Consider the following 23,336-nt stretch of genomic DNA (forward strand, 5'->3'; position numbering starts at 1 on the left):
CACTGTGAGTTAGTGTAGGGTGAGACTAGGTGAAAGTCGGATAGACCTGGATATGCCACCCCAACTCCTGTTGTAATAGTGATGACCTTGGAAAAATTACATTCAAGATTGTTTTTTGTTTCCTCATGTTGGGAAGATGGCTCACAGTTAATAGCACATGCAGCTTTTGCAGATTCCAGGAGTTCATATCTTAGCACCCACATCAGGTTGTTCACACATTCCTGTAACACTACCTGCAAACTATGGCCCGGATTTGGCCGCCACATACACCTGCATGCTTGTGGGATATCTCTCTCTCCATCTGTCTCTCTCCCTCTCTCTCCCTCTCTCTTTCCTCCTGAAATTAAAAATAAAATAAATCTTAAAAGAAAATATTCCTATAGTCACTGTTTGAGGACCTGTGTGGCAATAATCACCTCAAGATACTGGCATGCAGTTTCTGTTTGCAAAGTGGTAAGCGTAGAACAATCGTCTAATAATCAAGAGTGATGATTTCTAGCAGTTTTGTAAATGTAAGACATGAGGTTCTGTTAACTATATATAATTGTGTGTGATTAATCTCTTTATTTCCAGAAAATCTTATAATATTTGTCCATGATGAATGTGCTGTTGTCATCTAAAAAATTACCTTAGAACCTTAGAAATAAACACACACACACATCTTGTTTCTACAAGTCATTCATTCATTCAGCTTACCACAGAAAAGAATTATAAAACCCTACGTGATAAGATCTCCAAATATGATTATTACATGTTAATTGAAGGACCAGTTTCCTGGGTCCCAGCTTGTTCATCACCTAGCAGAGAAGGACAGGATGCCAGTAAACAAATTCAGAGATAAAAATGGTAGAGGCTCTGAGTCAGATACTTGGGTACAAACAATGTTCTGCCTGAGTGGTGTGCTTGGCAGATGCAGAGGGACATGGTCCAGAAAGCTTTCTGAAGCCAAAATGGAGGCTTTGGGGAGGATTCAAGAGGAGTACTGCAGGAAAGGCTACATTAGGCACAGGGAGTAATATGAGGAAATGCTCAATGACAGACATTTCTCAATCAAACCATCAAAGAGGTCATGTTCTGGGATCTATGGAACAGCCTAGAGGGTGTCCCGTTTGTTCAGACACTGATAAAGCCCGTAGATTTCATGACTCCCATTTGATAAGAACCAGTGTGCTCTTTGTACCTGTCCGTCTCCATAGCTCTTTTGTAAGTGCGTTTTATTATCAAGGCCTTCTGAAATGGAAACTAAGATCCCATACCTATATTTCAAAGCATTGCTCAGAGTCAATAAGCAGTATTAAAGTTTGATTAGGATATATCAAACTAAATAACAGAAATAGTAAAAATGACGAAATAATGAAACAACAAACATACACTGTGAAACATGGGCCAACCTATACTACCTGATAAATCGCTAGTACTATATGGGGATTGAAATTTGATTTAATTAAAATTGAGTAAAATAGAAATGTAGTTGCTCAGTTTTGCTAGCTACATTTCAAGTGCTCAGTAGTGATGTGAAACTGCTCACTGATGACCTGGATAGCTCCAGCCCAGAACATATTCATGTTCAAAGATTGTGCTACTAGATAGGACTGACCGAAGAAGTGCTTTGAATGTATTAACATGGATGTGGACATCCTGTGAGGAAGGTGATTTCCAACTGTATGTAAAAACTGAGGCATAAATAAAAGATGTGGAACTTAACCAAAGTCACAGGGAGAATGACTCTTCAAATCTCCATTATGCCAACAACATAGGTTGACATACATTAGGGTCTATGTAGTATACGTATTATTTAAAATAACAGAATTGTATGAGTTAGGTCTTCTGCAGAGAAAATGTCTCTGTTATGACTCTTCCCCTTTGGGGACCTTGCAATTGCCCCATATTTTCCACACAGAAGGCTGGTGGACCATGTGGAGTTGTCTTTCCAAGAATGCCAACCTACTTTCCAGTATAGTGGAACAAGTTTTGGCTTTATTACTCAGCTCATCCCTTCTATGGTCGAGCCAAGAGTTGATGACATCTCAAGCTGTGTTCAAAACTCATCTTATTTTTCTTCTTCTGTGGAAAGTCTCAGACTACTATGTCAAGAGAGTAGTCCTCTCTTAGGGCTCGAGCACTTCAGACTCAGACTCAGTGAATGCTCATGAGTCAAACCTCCATCCCGGGCAGCATGTGATGACTTCCAAATCTCTGAAATTCAGTTCTTTAAGCTTGAACTGGAATAAAGGGTGTAGTGTTGGTGGATGCTTGCAAACTCAAAAGTACTGTTACATAGCTATGAAGTGGGACATAATTATAACACAAATGCTAGAACTCACATTGTTTTTCTTCCATATAACCCTATAAAAATTTCAAAGCAGTTGTGGTTTTATAAATTACAGGATAATGGACTCTTAAATCATAACATTTGCAAAGTCTCTTTTTTTCTGTTTGTAAGTACAGTAGGGGCTTAATGACTGTCTATAGAGAAGATGGATGGGGCAAGGGTGGGAGGAGGGAAGCACAGAAAGGGAAAGAAGAAAATTGCCCATTCTTCTAACTTTTCCTTTTAACTTTTTTTTTTAAACATGTTGCTTGACATGAATCATGTCTAAGTTTTGAGGATAAAGAGTCAGTAAACGGAAGTCCCTGAATTTGTTCCTTGAATCAGGAACAGGAATAAGCTGATTTTCGTGGTATTTCTTTTTCAGTCACCAAAAACATCGATTGAGCAATTGCCATCCACCAGGCATTGTGCAACGTTGAGAGGACACACAGTTGAAAATGTGACTAGTTTTTGTTGGTTCTTATTTCTTCAGCTGCTAATTCTTCTTCAAGCGAGCTTTCTGAGGAAGTCAGGATAACCTGAAAGTTGTACATCATATACCAGACCCCACCCAACACTGCTGAAGGCTGTGCTTGTCAAATTCTCATCTCATGCTTTGTTTCCTGATGTATGTGCATAACCTGCGGTTTCTCTACAGATTGTGAAATGTTTGTTCAGAAAGGAGAAACCTGTCCTACTCCTCCTTACTATTCTCTGATTGCATTTGGGTTTGTTGTCTCTGGGGCAGCCATCCCTCTAAACTCTGCATGGCCTTAAGAAAATAAAAATGGTGATCTCATGAGCACATGACCTGTGTGTTGCTATTCAGTTCAAGATGGCACCTGGTAGGACAAAAAAATCTCCCATGAGAAAAACCAGTAAGAGCAGCTACTTGCTGGTTCAGCCAAGTGTGGCTGGTATCTATGTCTCAAGATTGGAGAGTTGGGGTCCTGAAAGGAACAGTTTGTTTTGTGTCCAGCAGATATATTAGAAGTTCTCTGTATGCTGTGTACTAAGAACAGTACCATCATTTAATTCCATTCTCTCATTTTTGAAAAACAGGGGACAAATTAAAATTTGTGGCAGAATTGGGAGTTACTAAAACTTGGATTTTTCAAATTGTTGACTAGGACATGTTGCTGTAAAATTTAAAAAAAAAAAAAAACACCAAACTTTCTTTTATCCCACACTAGGGATGGAACCATGGAGCCTCATGGCATCTGTTTGATAGTTTCATCTCAGTCAGCAAAGCATCTCACCCGCTTTGCTCCCTCCCATATCACACTGCTAATCACTACTCTCTGAGCCTAGCAACAATCTCTCTACCCATCCATTTCCCAAGGTGGGTTGCCACCATGCCAGACATACACATTCCAAATCCACGGCAACCCAGTGTTTCCAGCCACCACACATTCTCTTGAATTCAATTAAATCACCAAATCAAAGAACACTCAACAAAATAATCTGTGATCCAATTGATAAGATTTAATTGCCCACCTAGATAACATATAGTTTGCTCATCTAGACATACAATATCCTCTATACATCCATCCCTTAAGAATATTCATAACAACCTGTAAATGTGCAGAGAGGAATCTTAACATCTGCCCTCCTCTGCTCCTCCTCTTAAAACTTTTCTCCTCCCGTGGGGGAGGGCCCAGGAGCGGCAGGACCACTGCCTCTGAGACACCTCCGGAACCTGAAGGAAACAGACCAGATAAACAGTTCTCTGCACCCAAATCCCGTGGGAGGGAGAGCTAAACCCTCAGAGAGGCAGACACGCCTGGGAAACCAGAAGAGACTGCACTCTGCATACACATCTCAGACGCCAGAGGAAAACACCAAACGCCATCTGGAACCCTGGTGCACTGAAGTTACCGGAAACGGCGGCACAGATCTTCCTGGTTGCTGCTGCCACGGAGAGCTCTTGGGCAGCACCCCGCGAGCAAACTTGAGCCTCGGGACCACAGGTAAGACCAACTTTTCTGCTGCAAGAGACCTGTCTGGTGAACTCGAGACACAGGCCCACAGGAACAGCTGAAGACCTGTAGAGAGGGAAAACTACACGCCCGAAAGCAGAACACTCTGTCACCATAACAGGCTGAAAGAAAACAGGAAAACAGGTCTACAGCACTCCTGACACACAGGCTTATAGGGCAGTCTAGCCACTGTCAGAAATAGCAGAACAAAGTAACACTAGAGATAATCTGATGGCGAGAGGCAAGCGCAGGAACCCAAGCAACAGAAACCAAGACTACATGGCACCATCGGAACCCAATTCTCCCACCAAAACAAACATGGAATATCCAAACACACCAGAAAAGCAAGATCTAGTTTCAAAATCATATTTGATCATGATGCTGGAGGACTTCAAGAAAGACGTGAAGAACTCCCTTAGAGAACAAGTAGAAGCCTACAGAGAGGAATCACAAAAATGCCTGAAAGAATTCCAGGAAAACATAATTAAACAAGTAGAAGCCCATAGAGAGGAGTCACAAAAATCCTTGAAAGAATTCCAGGAAATCATAAATAAACAAGTAGAAGCCAATAGAGAGGAGTCACAAAAATCCCTGAAAGAATTCCAGGAAAACACAATCAAACATTTGAAGGAATTAAAAATGGAAGTAGAAGCAATCAAGAAAGAACACATGGAAACAACCCTGGATTTAGAAAACCAAAAGAAGAGACAAGGAGCTGTAGATACAAGCTTCACCAACAGAATACAGGAGATGGAAGAGAGAATCTCATGAGCAGAAGATTCCATAGAAATCATTGACTCAACTGTCAAAGATAATGTAAAGTGGAAAAAGCTACTGGTCCAAAACATACAGGAAATCCAGGACTCAATGAGAAGATCAAACCTAAGGATAATAGGTATAGAAGAGAGTGAAGACTCCCAGCTCAAAGGACCAGTAAATATCTTCAACAAAATCATAGAAGAAAACTTCCCTAACCTAAAAAAAGAGATACCCATAGGCATACAAGAAGCCTACAGAACTCCAAATAGATTGGACCAGAAAAGAAACACCTCCCGTCACATAATAGTCAAAACACCAAACGCACAAAATAAAGAAAGAATATTAAAAGCAGTAAAGGAAAAAGGTCAAGTAACATGTAAAGGCAGACCTATCAGAATCACACCAGACTTTTCGCCAGAAACTATGAAGGCCAGAAGATCCTGGACAGATGTCATACAGACCCTAAGAGAACACAAATGCCAGCCAGGTTACTGTATCCTGCAAAACTCTCAATTAACATAGATGGAGAAACCAAGATATTCCATGACAAAAACAAATTTACACAATATCTTTCTACAAATCCAGCACTACAAAGGATAAATGGTAAAGCCCAACATAAGGAGGCAAGCTATACCCTAGAAGAAGCAAGAAACTAATCGTCTTGGCAACAAAACGAAGAGAAGAAAATCACACAAACATAACCTCACATCCAAATATGAATACGACAGGAAGCAATAATCACTATTCCTTAATATCTCTCAACATCAATGGCCTCAACTCCCCAATAAAGAGACATAGATTAACAAACTGGATACGCAACGAGGACCCTGCATTCTGCTGCCTATAGGAAACACACCTCAGAGACAAAGACAGACACTACCTCAGAGTGAAAGGCTGGAAAACAACTTTCCAAGCAAATGGTCGGAAGAAGCAAGCTGGAGTTGCCATTCTAATATCAAATAAAATCAATTTTCATTTAAAAGTCATCAAAAAAGATAAGGAAGGACACTTCATATTCATCAAAGGAAAAATCCACCAAGATGAACTCTCAATCCTAAATATCTATGCCCCAAATACAAGGGCACCTACATATGTAAAAGAAACCTTACTAAAGCTCAAAACACACATTGCACCTCACACAATAATAGTAGGAGATTTCAACACCCCACTCTCATCAATGGACAGATCATGGAAACAGAAATTAAACAGAGACGTAGACAGACTAAGAGAAGTCATGAGCCAAATGAACTTAACAGATATTTATAGAACATTCTATCCTAAAGCAAAAGGATATACCTTCTTCTCAGCTCCTCATGGTACTTTCTCCAAAATTGATCATATAATTGGTCAAAAAACGGGCCTCAACAGGTACAGAAAGATAGAAATAATCCCATGCGTGCTATCAGACCACCACGGCCTAAAACTGGTCTTCAATAACAATAAGGGAAGAATGCCCACATATACGTGGAAATTGAACAATGCTCTACTCAATGATAACCTGGTCAAGGAAGAAATAAAGAAAGAAATTAAAGACTTTTTAGAATTTAATGAAAATGAAGGTACAACATACCCAAACTTATGGGACACAATGAAAGCTGTGCTAAGAAGAAAATTCATAGCGCTGAGTGCCTGCAGAAAGAAACAGGAAAGAGCATATGTCAGCATCTTGACGGCACACCTAAAAGCTCTAGAACAAAAAGAAGCAAATACACCCAGGACGAGTAGAAGGCAGGAAATAATCAAACTCAGAGCGGAAATTAACCAAGTAGAAACAAAAAGGACCATAGAAAGAATCAACAGAACCAAAAGTTGGTTCTTTGAGAAAATCAACAAGATAGATAAACCCTTAGCCAGACTAACGAGAGGACACAGAGAGTGTGTCCAAATTAACAAAATCAGAAATGAAAAGGAAGACATAACTACAGATTCAGAGGAAATTCAAAAAATCATCAGATCTTACTATAAAAGCCTATATTAAACAAAACTTGAAAATCTGCAGGAAATGGACAATTTCCTAGACAGATACCAGGTACCGAAGTTAAATCAGGAACAGATAAACCAGTTAAACAACCCCATAACTCCTAAGGAAATAGAAGCAGTCATTAAAGGTCTCCCAACCAAAAAGAGCCCATGTCCAGACGGGTTTAGTGCAGAATTCTATCAAACCTTCATAGAAGACCTCATACCAATATTATCCAAACTATTCCACAAAATTGAAACAGATGGAGCACTACCGAATTCCTTCTATGAAGCCACAATTACTCTTATACCTAAACCACACAAAAACCCAACAAAGAAAGAGAACTTCAGACCAATTTCCCTTATGAATATCGACGCAAAAATACTCAATAAAATTCTGGCAAACCGAATCCAAGAGCACATCAAAACAATCATCCACCATGATCAAGTAGGCTTCATCCCAGGCATGCAGGGATGGTTTAATATACGAAAAACCATTAATGTGATCCATTATATAAACAAACTGAAAGAACAAAACCATATGATCATTTCATTAGATGCTGAGAAAGCATTTGACAAAATTCAACACCCCTTCATGATAAAAGTCCTGGAAAGAATAGGAATTCAAGGCCCATACCTAAACATAGTAAAAGCCATATAGAGCAAACCAGTTGCTAACATTAAACTAAATGGAGAGAAACTTGAAGCAATCCCACTAAAATCAGGGACTAGACAAGGCTGCCCACTCTCTCCCTACTTATTCAAAATAGTTCTGGAAGTTCTAGCCAGAGCAATCAGACAACAAAGGAGGTCAAGGGGATACAGATCTGAAAAGAAGAAGTCAAAATATCACTATTTGCAGATGATATGATAGTATATTTAAGCGATCCCAAAAGTTCCACCAGAGAACTACTAAAGCTGATAAACAACTTCAGCAAAGTGGCTGGGTATAAAATTAACTCAAATAAATCAGTAGCCTTCCTCTACACAAAAGAGAAACAAGCCGAGAAAGAAATTAGGGAAACGACACCCTTCATAATAGACCCAAATAATATAAAGTACCTCGGTGTGACTTTAACCAAGCAAGTAAAAGATCTGTACAATAAGAACTTCAAGACACTGAAGAAAGAAATTGAAGAAGACCTTAGAAGATGGAAAGATCTCCCATGCTCATGGATTGGCAGGATCAATATAGTAAAAATGGCCATTTTACCAAAAGCGATCTACAGATTCAATGCAATCCCCATCAAAATACCAATCCAATTCTTCAAAGAGTTAGACAGAACAATTTGCAAATTCATCTGGAATAACAAAAAACCCAGGGTAGCTAAAACTATCCTCAACAATAAAAGGATTTCAGGGGGAATCACTATCCCTGAACTCAAGCAGTATTACAGAGCAATAGTGATAAAAACTGCATGGTATTGGTACAGAGACAGACAGATAGACCAATGGAATAGAATTGAAGACCCAGAAATGAACCCACACACCTATGGTCACTTGATTTTTGACAAAGGAGCCAAAACCATCCAATGGAAAAAAGATAGCATTTTCAGCAAATGGTGCTGGTTCAACTGGAGGTCAATATGTAGAAGAATGCAGATCGATCCATGCTTATCACCCTGTACAAAGCTTAAGTCCAAGTGGATCAAGGACCTCCACATCAAACCAGACACACTCAAACTAATAGAAGAAAAACTAGGGAAGCATCTGGAACACATGGGCACTGGAAAAAATTTCCTGAACAAAACACCAATGGCTTATGCTCTAAGATCAAGAATCAACAAATGGGATCTCATAAAACTGCAAAGCTTCTGTAAGGCAAAGGACACTGTGGATAGGACAAAACGGCAACCAACAGATTGGGAAAAGATCTTTACCAATCCTACAACAGATAGAGGCCTTATATCCAAAATATACAAAGAACTCAAGAAGTTAGACCGCAGAGAAACAAATAACCCTATTAAAAAATGGGGTTCAGTGCTAAACAAACAATTCACAGCTGAGGAATGCCGAATGGCTGAGAAACACCTAAAGAAATGTTCAACATCTTTAGTCATAAGGGAAATGCAAATCAAAACAACCCTGAGATTTCACCTCACACCAGTGAGAATGGCTAAGATCAAAAACTCAGGTGACAGCAAATGCTGGCGAGGATGCGGAGAAAGAGGAACACGCCTCCATTGTTGGTGGGATTGCAGACTGGTACAACCATTCTGGAAATCACTCTGGAGGTTCCTCAGAAAATTGGACATTGAACTGCCTGAGGATCCAGCTATACCTCTTTTGGGCATATACCCAAAAGATGCCCCAACATATAAAAAAGACACGTGCTCCACTATGTTCATCGCAGCCTTATTTATAATAGCCAGAAGCTGGAAAGAACCCAGATGCCCTTCAACAGAGGAATGGATACAGAAAATGTGGTACATCTACACAATGGAATATTACTCAGCTATCAAAAACAACGGCTTTATGAAACTCGTAGGCAAATGGTTGGAACTGGAAAATATCATCCTGAGTGAGGTAACTCAATCACAGAAAGACATACATGGTATGCACTCATTGATAAGTGGCTATTAGCCCAAATGCTTGAATTACCCTAGATGCCTAGAACAAATGAAACTCAAGACGGATGATCAAAATGTGAATGTTTCACGCTTTCTTTAAAAGGGGAACAAGAATACCCTTTGCAGGGAAGCGGGAGGCAAAGATTAAAACAGAGACTGAAGTAACACCCATTCAGAGCCTGCCCCACATGTGGCCCATACATATACAGCCACCCAATTAGACAAGATGGATGAAGCAAAGAAGTGCAGACCGACAGGAGCCGGATGTAGATCGCTCCTGAGAGACACAGCCAGAATCCAGCAAATACAGAGGCGAATGCCAGCAGCAAACCACTGAACTGAGAATAGAACCCCCGTTGAAGGAATCAGAGAAAGAACTGGAAGAGCTTGAAGGGGCTCGAGACCCCAAAAGTACAACAATGCCAAGCAACCAGAGCTTCCAGGGACTAAGCCACTACCTAAAGACTATACATGGACTGACCCTGGACTCTGACCCCATAGGTAGCAATGAACATCTTAGTAAGAGCACCAGTGGAAGGGGAAGCCCTGGGTCCTGCTAAGACTGAACCCCCAGTGGACTAGAGTGTTGGGGGGAGGGCGGCAATGGGGGGAGGGTTGGGAGGGGAATACCCATAAGGAAGGGGAGGGGGCAGGGGGGAGGGGGATTTTTGCCCGGAAACCGGGAAAGGGAATAACACTCGAAATGTATATAAGAAATACTCAAGTTAATAAAAAATAAATAAATAAAAAAATAAAAAAAAACAAAAAAACTTTTCTCCTACCCATCCTTCCTTCTTTTCCAATGACAGGCCTCATTCTCTCTTGTACCTGCCTTCACCCGCATAATGACATCATCCTACAAGGACACTCAGTATGCTCACGGTACATATTTCCAAGACTGTTCACCTTATATAAGACAGTTAATTTGAAACCTTATACTGAGAAAAAACAATGACAAATCACAGGCTTCAGAGCCCCAACAATGTCAAACCTTGGCATTAGTTTTTGTATCTGTATGACCCCAAATGCCAATTAGCTGAACACTCTGACCCTTTGTTTCCACCTTTATTAAAGTAACATGATACCCAGATTGTCTTAGGTGTCTGATATGTTTGCTTGAGGCAATTGGAAGGATATGGCTGATTCTTTACATAGTTCAGGAGAGGTTGATGTCAAGAGTGATGGGAGTGAATAGTGTTGGTGATGGTGACAAGTCAACTGCACATTAGACATGTTTTCAGAATATTGTCTCAATCTCAATCAGTAAACTGATTTTATTATTTGTCTCATTTTATAGCAGATACTTATTTTCAAATTACTCTGTTTTCTCATTTTAACTTCCTAGATGTTTTGTTCTAAAGTTAGCTTAATTTATATTGACTACTGAATGGAGAGGAAACAAGTAAAAACGTTTTCACAATTTTCTGCTTTCCTTATTTCTGAGACTCCCTAGAGCTGAGTGACCTTGTAATGTTACAGTTGCTTAGGCTACATGCAAGTGGAAGTGGTTAGTAAGGTCCATTGACAGCAGTCTCTGAGAGCTTTGTTCCACTGAGGACCAGTAGTTGTCAGCCTCCTTTCTGCCAAGAATCTTATATCAGTACGTTTGAGACCCCAGTATTTGAGATGTATAGACAGTAAGTATTTGCTATCTGGTCTTAGATAAAAACCCCAACCTTAATGATGAAAAGGCAACACTTTGGAGTCAGGTTATCTTAGTATGAACCATATCCCTGCTTTTAGAGCTCTATGCCCACTTGAAGAATCTTTTCCTTCCTAAACCTCAGTTTCCCCATCTGTAAAACGAGTATAATAATAGTGGAATCATGTTAGTAAGTTACTTTTCAAATAAAAAAAAAACCTAGCTATAGCAATGTCCTGTAGTAAAGGTTGCTAAAATTTGCTCTGTTTTTCAGATTCTTCCTGATCCAAAACTCTGATGTTCTAAACATGGGACTCAGAAGTCACACAGGAAGATATCAGTACTATGTGTTTGAATAGGAATTTCCTACACAGAAATGTCAGCCAGATATCACACTTATGAAGCTGCCTCCAGTCTACCAGTTAGGGAATCTGAGTGTGGTGGGCCCTAGAAGGTGCCGGAGTTCTACTCTACAGAGCTAAAGTCCTGGGAAATGCATCTTTCCTGTGAGCCCTGGCTTGGATGAGGGAATTACCTTTCCTCCAGCTCCTACAGCTCCTGGCAGGCTAATCTGGACCAAGACTGTGCATTGCAGTCTACAGGGACAGCCTCTGTTTACAGAATAGAACAATAGACTTAATCTGCAAATAGACAGGAGACCCTTGTCGGTTCAGGCCCCAGGGCTAAGGGTACCTACTCACTGGATTTTACTTACTGTGCTTAAGAGCACTGAGTTTTTGCTGCTAGTCTTCTGAGCAGCAGGACCCTGACGGGGTAGACTTGAGAAAGATGTTACAGCATGTTACTGCTCCCCCACCCAGCTCTTTCTTTCCTGCTTTGTCAAGACACTGGTGCTATCTGTAGACCTGTTGCCGGTGCGCTGTTCCTACTCTGCCTTTCTCTTGGCAAATTCTGGGAAAATCAGAATTTGAGACTCTGATTTCTACATGTGAACTAATCCTTCTGAGTTGAAATTATTAATTTAAGGCTCTCTACCTCACCAGACTGTGAGCATGGGAATGCAAGGTTTTGTCTAATTTTTCATTGTATTTATAAGCAATCTTACTTTCTATTCATGCATAAGTTAGCAACTAGTGTAGACCCTGGGCTACTAGGCATATGAAGAAGATAGTACTAGTTTCTTACAGCCTTTATTAGAGAAATTTGAAAATTCAAATTTCAACATTTCGAGTGTCTTGTCCTACAGGAGTCATTTATCAGGAAGACTGAAAATTCCCTGGATAATCAGGAAAATCTGTTCTGAGAAACTCGCACCGAGTTAATAAACAATAGTTCACCAGGGAGTGGGTTGAGGAATGGCAGAGGAAAGAGCAAATGTCTGAGTTATGAATGAATGGGCATCCTTTACTGTAGATGCAGAGCAGGGTGGTACGGAGGTGATCAGATGAGATCAGACTGTTCTCTGTGCATCAGTGTCTGCCACACCCTGCTCATCTGTCACCTCCTCTTCATATTGTTGTGATGCAGATTTGCAAGTCTCTGGCTTCCCACATCATACTCACAACATGTGAGTCTCTCTCTCTCTCTCTCTCTCTCTCTCTCTCTCTCTCTCTCTCTCTCTTTCACACACACACACACACACACACACACACACACACACATTTCTTGATGTCTATTTAAGTAAATAAAGGTGGAGGATCTCTCTGTTATCAACCTCACTTGCTCCTTGCTCTCCAAGTATCAAGAAATCCAGAGAAGCTGAGTGAAAAGCCCATTTGTTCTCTTGCTGGGAGGTTCCCTGTTGCCTGGCATTCTTAGAATGGGGACTTGTCTTTTATACCTGGAGCTTTGGAAGGCCTGGATATAAGAATAGTGACATGAGTGTCCAAAAGATTCAAACATCACAATGTCCCTTTGCTTCCTCCTTCTTTGACCATGGGGTACCCTGTGTTCAAAAGGATCCCAGCCAGAAGTGCTTGCTTCTTACTAGTACTTGGACCTTGAACCTGTCCCTTAAGCTCTGAAGATCTCAGATTTTCCCTTAGTGTTTGCTTATGGCATTAATTATATCTACTAGACAGTGTTATTATTAAATGATCCGTGTAGGGTTGGGGATTTAGCTCAGTGGTAGAGCGCTTGCCTAGGAAGCGCAAGGCCCTGGGTTCGGTCCCCAGCTCCGAAAAAAAAGAACCAAAAAAAAAAAAATGATCCGTGTAATACAAAGACTAGAGAATGGTATTTAATGAGATAGAACTCTTATGGCTGCCTTTTTATGTATGTGATTATAGTTGGTATTATTCTGACAAGGTTAGACGACATATATGGACCAGAGTGGAAAAATCAGAATATACTTCCTAGTTTGCCCTTGGCTAGCTAGTAAGTTTTTGTTATTGTCATTTGTCTGTTTGCTTTTTAACTTGAGACCACATATGGGATTCTTACTCCTTATTATGTGTCCCCCCTTTCTTTCAAAAAAGGATTTTTGCTTGGTTTTGGCTTCCTTACACACACACACACACACACACACACACACACACACACATCTCTTTTCTTAAGATTTTTGTTTGGGTTTACTTTCTCACAGGAGTGATTGGAGCAGATGTGAGAGGTCACGGGCTCACCTGTGAGGGACAGCCAGTGACATCAAGGCTGGCTGTCATCTGTGGAACTTCATCTTGTCACATGGGGGTAAGTGTACCACGCTGAAAGGCAAGGCCACCACAAACAGTGGAGTAGCCCAGAGCATAATCCCGAAAACTTCTGGCTCCTTTACCCCTCCATTCTTTCTGTCTCTCCCTTCCCCATCCCAAGCCTGACAGAACTTGCCTGAGGCTAAGAAAATGAAATAATGCTCAGTGAGTTCACCTGGGCCCCAAAGGTGACAAAGCCATCCAGACATCTCTCCTTAAAGGGTGGCTGTGTCTCTCCTGCAAACAGGTATCCATTTTCCTTGGCCACTGAGTTCTCCCTCCATCAATGTAAATCTCCCTGGGAATGTCCTGATGATCTATAGAATCAGGCTGCATATCATGACTTCAAAAGAACACTGATAAGCAATTTTCACCGTGTTAATTTTTCCCCATGAATTAGTGGAAAGGCTTTCTCCAAGATTGCAGTAAAATTTAGTGCCTGCCCTAAAATTTATATCTTTTTTAAATGCATGAGTCTGAAAGCATTCCATTTCGATAAGTACCCATTTCTATCATATTTTTATTTAAAAGTCATTACTCTGTTAAGCTGAGATGGACGACTCCTTGGATTTTTCCCAGATGAGTAAAACCAAGGAGAGAGTGGAGGAGGAGATGAGCAGAGAAGGGAGCAGAACACAGGGCAGACTCTGTGCAGGGAGGACGCAAAGCTCTCAACAGCCGAGCTCCCCTTCACAGACAGATGCTTTGACTGAGTTACAGCCGCTGAACCTTCTCTTTTGTCCTGGCTACTAAATTCTGGGAACAAAAGGATAGCATGGACTTCCCATAGAGGAGATGGGGTTATAGGAAAGTGTTATGGTGCAGGGTCCTTGAGAGCAGATTAAGCTTGAGGTCACTATGCTGCCTTCTGGCGTGCTAGGCACTCGTTCTCACCCATGTGCTTCCCCATCCCACATCGGGCCCTGCAGAACATGGAGTTTTCTACCTGCTGCTTCGTCGCATGAAAACTGAGTGAGTGCTTCTGTCAGGGAGCCTCTGTACAAGTCAGGCCTGGGACTACCAGTCCTGTTTTTACAGAGCAGACAGGAAAAAGTGGCTGACTCAGATGGGAACTCAAGGTGGCAGAAACCTCCCGATGTGACACTTGGGCTGAACTTTAAGGAACAACATTTTATTTCATACTTCTCTGAATTCTAGGCAGTAAAGTATCTTTTTGTTCCCTTTTGTTGAAAATAGATTATTTTCTTATATGTTATATCCTAAATACAGTTTGTCTCCCACTACTCCTCCTAGGTGTCCCTGACTTCTCCTCCCTTCTGGAGTCAATCTCTTCCTGTTTCTCATTAGAAAACAAGCAGGCTTCTAAGTGATAATAATAAAATAAGATAAAAACAAACACACCAAAATAGGACAATATAAACAAACAGAAAGAAAAAAGCCCAAGAAAAGGCACCAGAAATAGATATAAAAATGAAGACCCACTTGTTCACATACCCAGGAATCCCATTAAAACAAAAAGCATGAAACTGGAAGCCATAATATATACGCAAAATGTGTGTGTGTGTGTGTGTGTGTGTGTGTGTGTGTACATGCACGCGCAAGAATGACAAACTGGCAGAAGCTAGGTCTTCTTGAACCCGTAGTGTGGAACAGCAGTTGGTTATCTTATCTCTTGACATGGGTCTAAGCTGTCAATGTATTATTTAAATTACTTAAACGTCTACTATCATCAGGGGGGCACATCTTTTCCAGTTTCCCAAATCTGAGTCTGGACTCTTTTTCCTCTTCAATTCAGACTTGCAAATAGCAGTCCCAACCAGATGTGAGTTCCCACCTTCACAGTTTCCCTCAGTCTCACAAACTCCTCAGAGAGTGGCACTAGCTTTTCCTACTGTATCCTGGTTTTACAAATTAGAAAAATAAGACAGAAAACTCTAGTGCTTTCCTCCAGGTCACAAAAATGCTAATTTTTGGAGCAAAGACCCTAAAAGCTCTCTCAGTATGGTTTCAGAGCTCCCACGTTTTAAGGCTACTTGATGTCATGTGTTATTATCCCTCACCCATTACAGAAGAGTGAGATGGTAAGCATTCTGATTTCCAGATACAGGTTGTAAAATCTGCTTTATCCTTTTGGTTCTGTGATCTGAGTGAACCACTCATTTTCTCTAAGCGTCAGATTCATCCTCCATCATCTAAGAGGCAAGACTGCCTGTACCAGAGAGTTTGTGGAGAACATTTATTTTATCCGACTATGATGTACAGTTCACAGACACTCAAAAATAGTAATGATACTTATAAAAATGTTCCAGGAACATAAATAGCTCACATGGGACAACTGTTGGGGCTTTAACAAATTTGATGGGCAGCTGCAGTTGGATATAGTCATAAATGAATGCTGGTTATAAAGTGCCAGTTTATTGTCTCTTGTTGGACTGGAAATATAGTCCCCACCACCACCCTGCTTTGTTCTTGTTAGAGTGAAGAGGCCTGTAGGCTAAAGGGATTAATCATCAGATTTAATGCTATGTCAGGAGGGCTGGACTGTGGTACCTTTGATCTTCCTCAGTGCTGGGAGCACAGCAAGCAGGCAACAGTAACACCTTTGTGAGGTCTAGGAGAGGCACAGGACTGAGGAAGCACTCCCAAGTGATCTCAAGGACCCCTTTGTTGTGGGTCTGGCAAATAAAACCACCAACTGTCAGGGAGAATTCACCAACAGAACACAGGTATCAAGAGGGCCCTGGGTTTGTCAAGGAGTGGTTTTAAATGTGATCTGAAGGATTCACCTTCTTCCCATCTGTCATGTCTGATGTTTCCAGCTCAATGTTTAATTGATACCGGGTTCCCTGGTATATTTTGTGCCTATAAGGTTGCCTCTTTCAGATTTACCACAAAATAACAAATGAATAGGCAAATGACCAAATAGTTGAGTACTGGTAAGTTCTCAGAAGACCCTCAACTCCAGGCCCCTATTACCTCTAGGAATGGGGACAATAGGCCGGAGGCAGAGCACAAGACATACTAATCCGGCCTTTGATATTTTAGAAGATGCAAGTGTGGGCTGCACATTTATCTTCCTCATGTGTGATTTAGTTAACAAGGAGGGAACGCTGTTCTTTTGTAACTTATGAAAGCAGAGCTGCTTGCTCAGAGTTAATCACTACCAACTCCTCAAAATGCAGGAGCACACACGGCAGGGGTGAGCGGGAGGCCAAAAAGTCACAGGGTCAGAGGGAGCTAATCCTTGCCACCGCTCCAGTGCCCCTTTTCAGGAGCTGTCAAGACATGGTGGCTAGTTCTCCAGTTAGCTTGTCCAATGGGAAGGAGAATTCTCCACGGAGGTTTGGTGGAAACTGGGAGGTATAAACCTCACAAGAACCTACAAATAGGAATGTTCTAGCACTAAATGGATGCAGAGTCTCAAAGACAATGGCTTCTTTGCTACCTGCTAAGGGAATGCAGGTAAAATACTTAATCTCACAGTGTCGCCTTTCTTTGTTTCTTCATGTTCTGCCTAAATTGTGGTGTCATCCCATTGCAATGTAGAGAATTTAATCAGGTCACCTTTGTGAACAACTTTGCAGAATCCCTGGCACAAAATAGCAGCTATTGTGTTACTGTTTAAGATGATTCATTAGGGCTAGAGCATAACCCCTGTGGTAGTGGGTTACAACTGACGATATCACACCAAAGTCCTCGTTAGTGTAATATAGAAATGCTTAGGGATATGTGTACATAAAGATTAGTAAGCATACATGCCTCAGGTTCAGTCAGCTGAGAGGGCAGGGCCAGGTAGTTTATAATGTTTCACTAATAGTTCTTGGGGGATGAGTGTATAATGATAGCATTGGATTTGGTGGGGGGACCCATGGCAGGAATACTACGTTGTGGTTGGATTGCTGGCAAGAGTGCTGGCCATCTGGAGAGATCATATGCTGGACTATAAAAACAGTCAAAGAGCATCCATTTTTTCACTCTCTACTCTCTTCCACTGAGACAGATCTCTAGAACATTCCATCTCTGTTCCCAACCCACCTCCATACTCTTCACTATGCCCTCACACACAGTGCCTAATTTCCCCATGTCTCTGGAGCACACCAAGAAGCATTTAGATTTCCCATAGTCTGACCTCTGTGCTATTGGGAAAGATAGATGGAGCCCATGGCTCTGGTGACTGGGCCTAGACAGGCGAAAGCCTCCCTAGACCACACCCTGTTGTTAAAGCTGGGTAGTGTTGCTAATTGCTCATTGTAACCACATGAGGAAAACCCTTCCCCACACCTCCAAAGCATAGGGTAACTGGCACTATGTAGGGATGCTACATAGATATGCAGCACCTGCCAGGCAAAGGGTAATTCCTGTTAAACCACAGCGAGGGCTAGGAAATCAGCTTAGCCAATAAAGTGTTCACCTCCCTGGTCTGAAAATCTGAGTTCAGTTTCCAGAACCCACTCAAAGTTATGAGGCCTGGGGAGTACACTTATAACCCTAGCACAGAGAAAGCAGAGACAGAAGGGTCACTTGGGTTCATTGTGCAACCCAACCTAAAGTTACTGGTATGTTCTAGAGCAATTCAAGATCTTGTCTCGAAAGAAGTGTATGATGTTCTTGAAGATAACTCCTAAAGTTATCCTGTAGTCTACATATACACAGGCATACTTGTATAACACACACACACACACACACACACACACACACACACACACACACACAGCATACACCTATGCATTTGAGAAACCACAGTGCAAAGATTCATGGCATCCATACTGGAATGGTAAGAATGTGGGAAGCCAGAAGTCACACACTACTGCAGAAAACATTTTATCAGTCTCTTAAACAATAACACCTGTGGTATAATCCAGCCATTTCATTCTGTGAAAGCTGGGATGGACTATCTAGCACTATGGTCTGGAAGCCTACCAGGAACTCAACAGTCAGGGCAAAGGTCAGAAACAAAAGCCCCAGGAGAGTCTGCCTGGCATCTAACCTGAGCCCATCTTTCCTCCAGGAACTCCACCTTGCCGTAAGGAACTGTTTAAGTAGTGAAGGGAGAAATAGGAGACCCATATTTTAGATTATTTCTGATGAGCTCTGAGTATTTGGGAAATGCGGTGGTAGATGTATTCCCCTCCCAAGGACACAGGGAAAATAGCAAAGGGTTGAAAGTTCTAGACAACACTCTTGGTAGCGTGACAATAACCACAAATATTTATCACACTTTATAATAGCCCGTGAGGATATATCATCACAACTTCATGCAGCTGTCAGAGTTATCTCATCAGTACACAAGGAGCAATCTCAGTGAAAGAAGCAGCTACGGAGAGCACAAGGATAGCGAATACTAGCTAGGTTCGCAACTCCAACTGCGCAATTCCAGAGCTCCTATTCTGGGTTCTTAGTAGAGACAGGAGACAGGCTGGGGGTTGGGTTGGCTCTGCCCACAAATATTTTGTGGGAAAGAGGCAAGAGTATCACGAGGCATGTCTTCTCCAAAGGCAGATGGGAACTGTAGAGTTGGGGCGGGACTGCTATACTACAATGTTACATTTGCCCTTCTTGCTAGCATTCCAAGTCACTGTCATTCAGGAGGCCACTAGCATAAAGATAACAACAAAAATAAACAGCATCACTTGTCACCATCCTCCCCTGGGAAGACAGTGTTTATAAGACTCTATGTAATCTCCTTTCTTCCCCTGCTGGTTTGTGGTCAAGTACTAAATCTGGCAATTTGAAAACGTTACCAGCTTCCCAACTCATGAAAATGTTTTTGTAGAAGAGCATAAAATGAAAAACACATTGATTTCTTTTCCTTTTTTTATTTAGTGGGTTAATAGTCCTATGGCTGCTGAGGGGATACACAGCAGTGATGGAATGGTTTGCGACTTTCTGATGGCTCCATGGGTCAGATTTGATGCAAAAGGCAGCCGCTATGGAGTCTGCTGAGCCCTGTGCAAGATACCAAGTACTGCAATATACTCGAAGGCACTGTCTCCCATGTGGCTTTACCTCAGGGTATAACACTCTGCCTTATCACACTCCTTTTAAAAAATGCCTTCCTCCACTCAACCGGGGTGGGCAGGCTCTTCTTGCATAGTTCTTCCATGGTGAGTACACGTTCACACCTTTCCGTTTGCTGGAAGAACTATCCTGCATACTCTTCAACTTAGCCAGTACTTAGAGCCCCAGGAGAAAGAGCGAAGAGACCAAGATACAAACAGAAGTTAGGGTTTTGAGCAGGTGGTTGAAAGTCTCTTCCTAAAGGAACTGTCAAGATCTTCCTCCTGCCAACAAGATAAATAGTTCAAATGGGGAAAAAATAAGGGGATAGTTTGACTGTGGTTTCAAGGATTTAATATATATTCACCTCAAGTGAACTCAGTCTTAAATCATCAAGATGTGAGCGTCATTGTGGTGCACTTGTGTATTTTCAAACTTTTAGAGAACTAAGTTAAGTGAATAAGAGAAAGAGAAAGATCCATACCCATTCTTTGGGGTGCACTATGGAAGGATGCCAACATGTGGTCCCCGCCACCTGGAAGTCGTGGAAGGGACCCCTCATGCTGCCCCGTGGATTTCTAGTTAATTTGCTCCTAGTGTTATATAGTAGGTGCTTAGGAAGTGTTAAGTAAATACATGAGCAGACATACACACAAAATGATTAAGTCGTAACTATAGAAGTTCGCTGAGGAACAAATTACACCTTACTACTTCGATGTCTCTGGTGTGGTTAAATGACTGGCTGTACAGCAACTGAAAGGTATAGCACCTGAAATAGTCCATAGTGAGTAAGGTTTGCCTTCTCCCTTTAATTAAAGAGTCTATACAACACAGAAGCCTAGGTTGGTACTATCCCATGGGAACTGAGCTATTCACTAAATTGTATCTTAAAACAGGTCAAAACCACACATATTAAAGTATCAACCAATTCCCGTTTTCAAAATTCTGATTGGGTTTTCTTTTATTCTCTTATTTTTTAAAGATTTGTTTATTTTATTTATATCAGTACATTGCAGCTGTCTTCAGGCACGCCAGAAGAGGACATCAGATCCCATTACAGATGGTTGTGAGCCACCATGTGGTTGCTGGGAATTGAACTCAGGACCTCTGTAAGAGCAGTCAGTGCTCTTAACTACTGAGCCATCTCTCCAGCACCCTGATTGGGTTTTCAACCAGTGGTTTTGTTTTATGTGAAGCAATGTGAAGAATGAAAAAAATGTTTTTGAATGATGGATTTCCTGCATGCGTGCCTTCGGACATAGACTGGTCAGGACTTTTGTGACTGAAGCTCCTCTGGGTATCTGAATGGTTCCCGGGTTTCTATGTATCTTCTGGCTGTGTCATTTGATATTATTTCTGAAGACTTAACTAGATTGTTCTGAGGTTGAGTTTGGATTCCCCAGAAGGAAGGTTAACTCTTCAGGGAATGGGCAGGTATGGACAAGAATTAATTTGTCTGTGATAGGCAGAATTACACTCTGGGCAGCTCATAAAGAAGGGAGCCATGGATACCAAATAAGGATGGCTTAAGTCTTCCTGTCCATCTCTGCACAACATTCATCCCTAGCTCAGCACAGCAGAGCCTATGATGCTCAGCACGACAGAGCCTAAGATCTAGTACAACTGTCACTCATCGCTGGTGTCTCACAGCTCTTGTTCTGTTTTCTACTAGGTTTTTATCTAATCTCATTGGGCCAGATATGTTTAAACACAAAGAATCACTAGGTTTGTTTATTTAGTTTCTATTCTATCTACCAGAAAAATTATTAAATATTTTTGCATTTGTAATGTTTTACATGGAACAAGTATAGTAGACTACAGTTAGTCTTCCTAAAAAGAGAATATCACTTAGCATCTTTCTATTGTGCACATGTTAAGCACTCGCTGTGTTATTTGTTACCCCAGCAAATGTAGTCACCATTATATTGTGAGGCCAGTGTTCAGATAAAGGAAATGAAAGTTAGAGAGCATTGAGAAATAGGAAGAGGAAGACTTGGGCTAAAACATAGCATAGGAACCCCAGGGTCACAACACTGTTCATATTTTCCTAACAGTTTTAGCCCAACTGTCACTTCCAAAAGCTTTTTTCCCTTCCTGTATCACCCTTAGTTGGCTATGCCCCTGATAGTCCAGCAGACATATTTCATTCTACGTCTTCACAGTAATCCTGACTCCTGTAAGGGAATGTCTACTTCACTGACATATGTAAAGAGTTGACATACGGCTTAAACATAGGATCTACATTAATGGATGATAACTTCTACTCCTGGTGAAATGGATAGTAAATATCAGACTGTGAGTTTAAGGATGTAAAATACAGATATATATATGTGTATATATATATATATATATATATATATATATAAGTTTGTGCATTTCACAATCTATAGCACTCATTAATCTGGAACTCAGTATGTAGACCAGGCTAGCATTAAACTCATGTGTCTCCCACATGCTAGGATTAAAGGTTTGGGGCACTGTGATTAGTGTGTAAAGAGGAATATTTTGTTGAGCACCAGGTCAAAGATGAGAGATACATTTATGTTTAATAACCATAGCTAGGATATATTGGGTACAAATACTAAATGTGCAAATTTTCCCCAGGCAATCTGTATATAGAATTTCTAATTATAACAGCTCTATTAGAGTCCCTTAGTGGACAAAACAGATTACATTTCCCTGTGTGACATATGATGGAAGTGACATCATAGAGACTTTATCATACATTCCTTGAAGGACACCCTGGTCCCCAATGAAGAGCTTATGATTCCTCCTGGGACCAATTTGAGCGGTGTGGCATGTTCTTAAAAATCCGCCAGAACCAGAAAGGAGCCACATAATCCACAGAGAGAAAGCTGACCCTGTGGATGACAGAGGACTTGTTCTCGGTGGCTGCTCAGTTCTTGTTTATTTTCTTAGAAAGAAATAACTTTTTCTCAGTGTTTTTAGAGTGTGGGAAATATTTAAAGAATTCAGTGCCCAGAATGTAGGATGGCAGTCAGAACAGGTGATGTTTTCTTTTCTTTTATTCCTTTCTTCTTTCCAAAGAAATCTAAGGAAACTGAATGACTTACTCAACATACCACAGCCAATAAGCGAAAGGGCAGCAATGTGGGTGCACATCTGCACAACCCCTAAGGTGTTCCAGGGCATCCTCAATTGCTTCATCATTGTTGGCTCAGATTTTAGTCTCTTATAGCTGGTCAGAGTCTGGTTTGTTGCAGGAAGGACTCCAGGTTACATGTCATTGATTGTTACCTTCTCTAAGTTTTCCCTTAGCTGTAAACCAGGTCAGCTTAGCTAATATGCACAAAACAGACCCAAGAAGCTCCAGCCCTAACTATGAGGGCTGATTTAGTAAGGTCTTCTGGGAAGCAGAAGATGCGTGTCTGTCATTTCATTTCACTTCATTTTATTTATTTACTTATTAGTGCCAGGCTAATACCCAGAGCTCTGTGTATGGTAAACATGTGCTCTACTGGGGATCCATGCCGTGAGCCACAGAAT

General features: G+C 41.3%; 1 protein-coding gene across 26 annotated transcripts in view; it reads left to right on the forward strand.

The window, feature by feature from the left end:
• Nucleotides 1-23,336, forward strand: part of Fggy (FGGY carbohydrate kinase domain containing) — a 395,164-nt gene that overhangs the window by 236,209 nt on the left and 135,619 nt on the right. For 25 of the 26 annotated variants that reach the window (XM_087548101.1, XM_087548107.1, XM_087548106.1 and 22 more), the window contains one exon: nt 13,766-13,869. In XM_087548101.1, coding sequence (XP_087404227.1) covers nt 13,766-13,869 — 104 coding nt within the window. Of the gene's footprint in view, nt 1-2,696; nt 3,122-13,765; nt 13,870-23,336 lie in introns of those variants that run through there. The other variant, XM_087548122.1, reaches the window with a different exon arrangement.

Source organism: Rattus norvegicus, chromosome 5 (genome assembly GCF_021556685.1).
Source record: "Rattus norvegicus strain SHRSP/BbbUtx chromosome 5, alternate assembly SHRSP_T2T, whole genome shotgun sequence".
Lineage (NCBI taxonomy): Eukaryota > Metazoa > Chordata > Mammalia > Rodentia > Muridae > Rattus > Rattus norvegicus.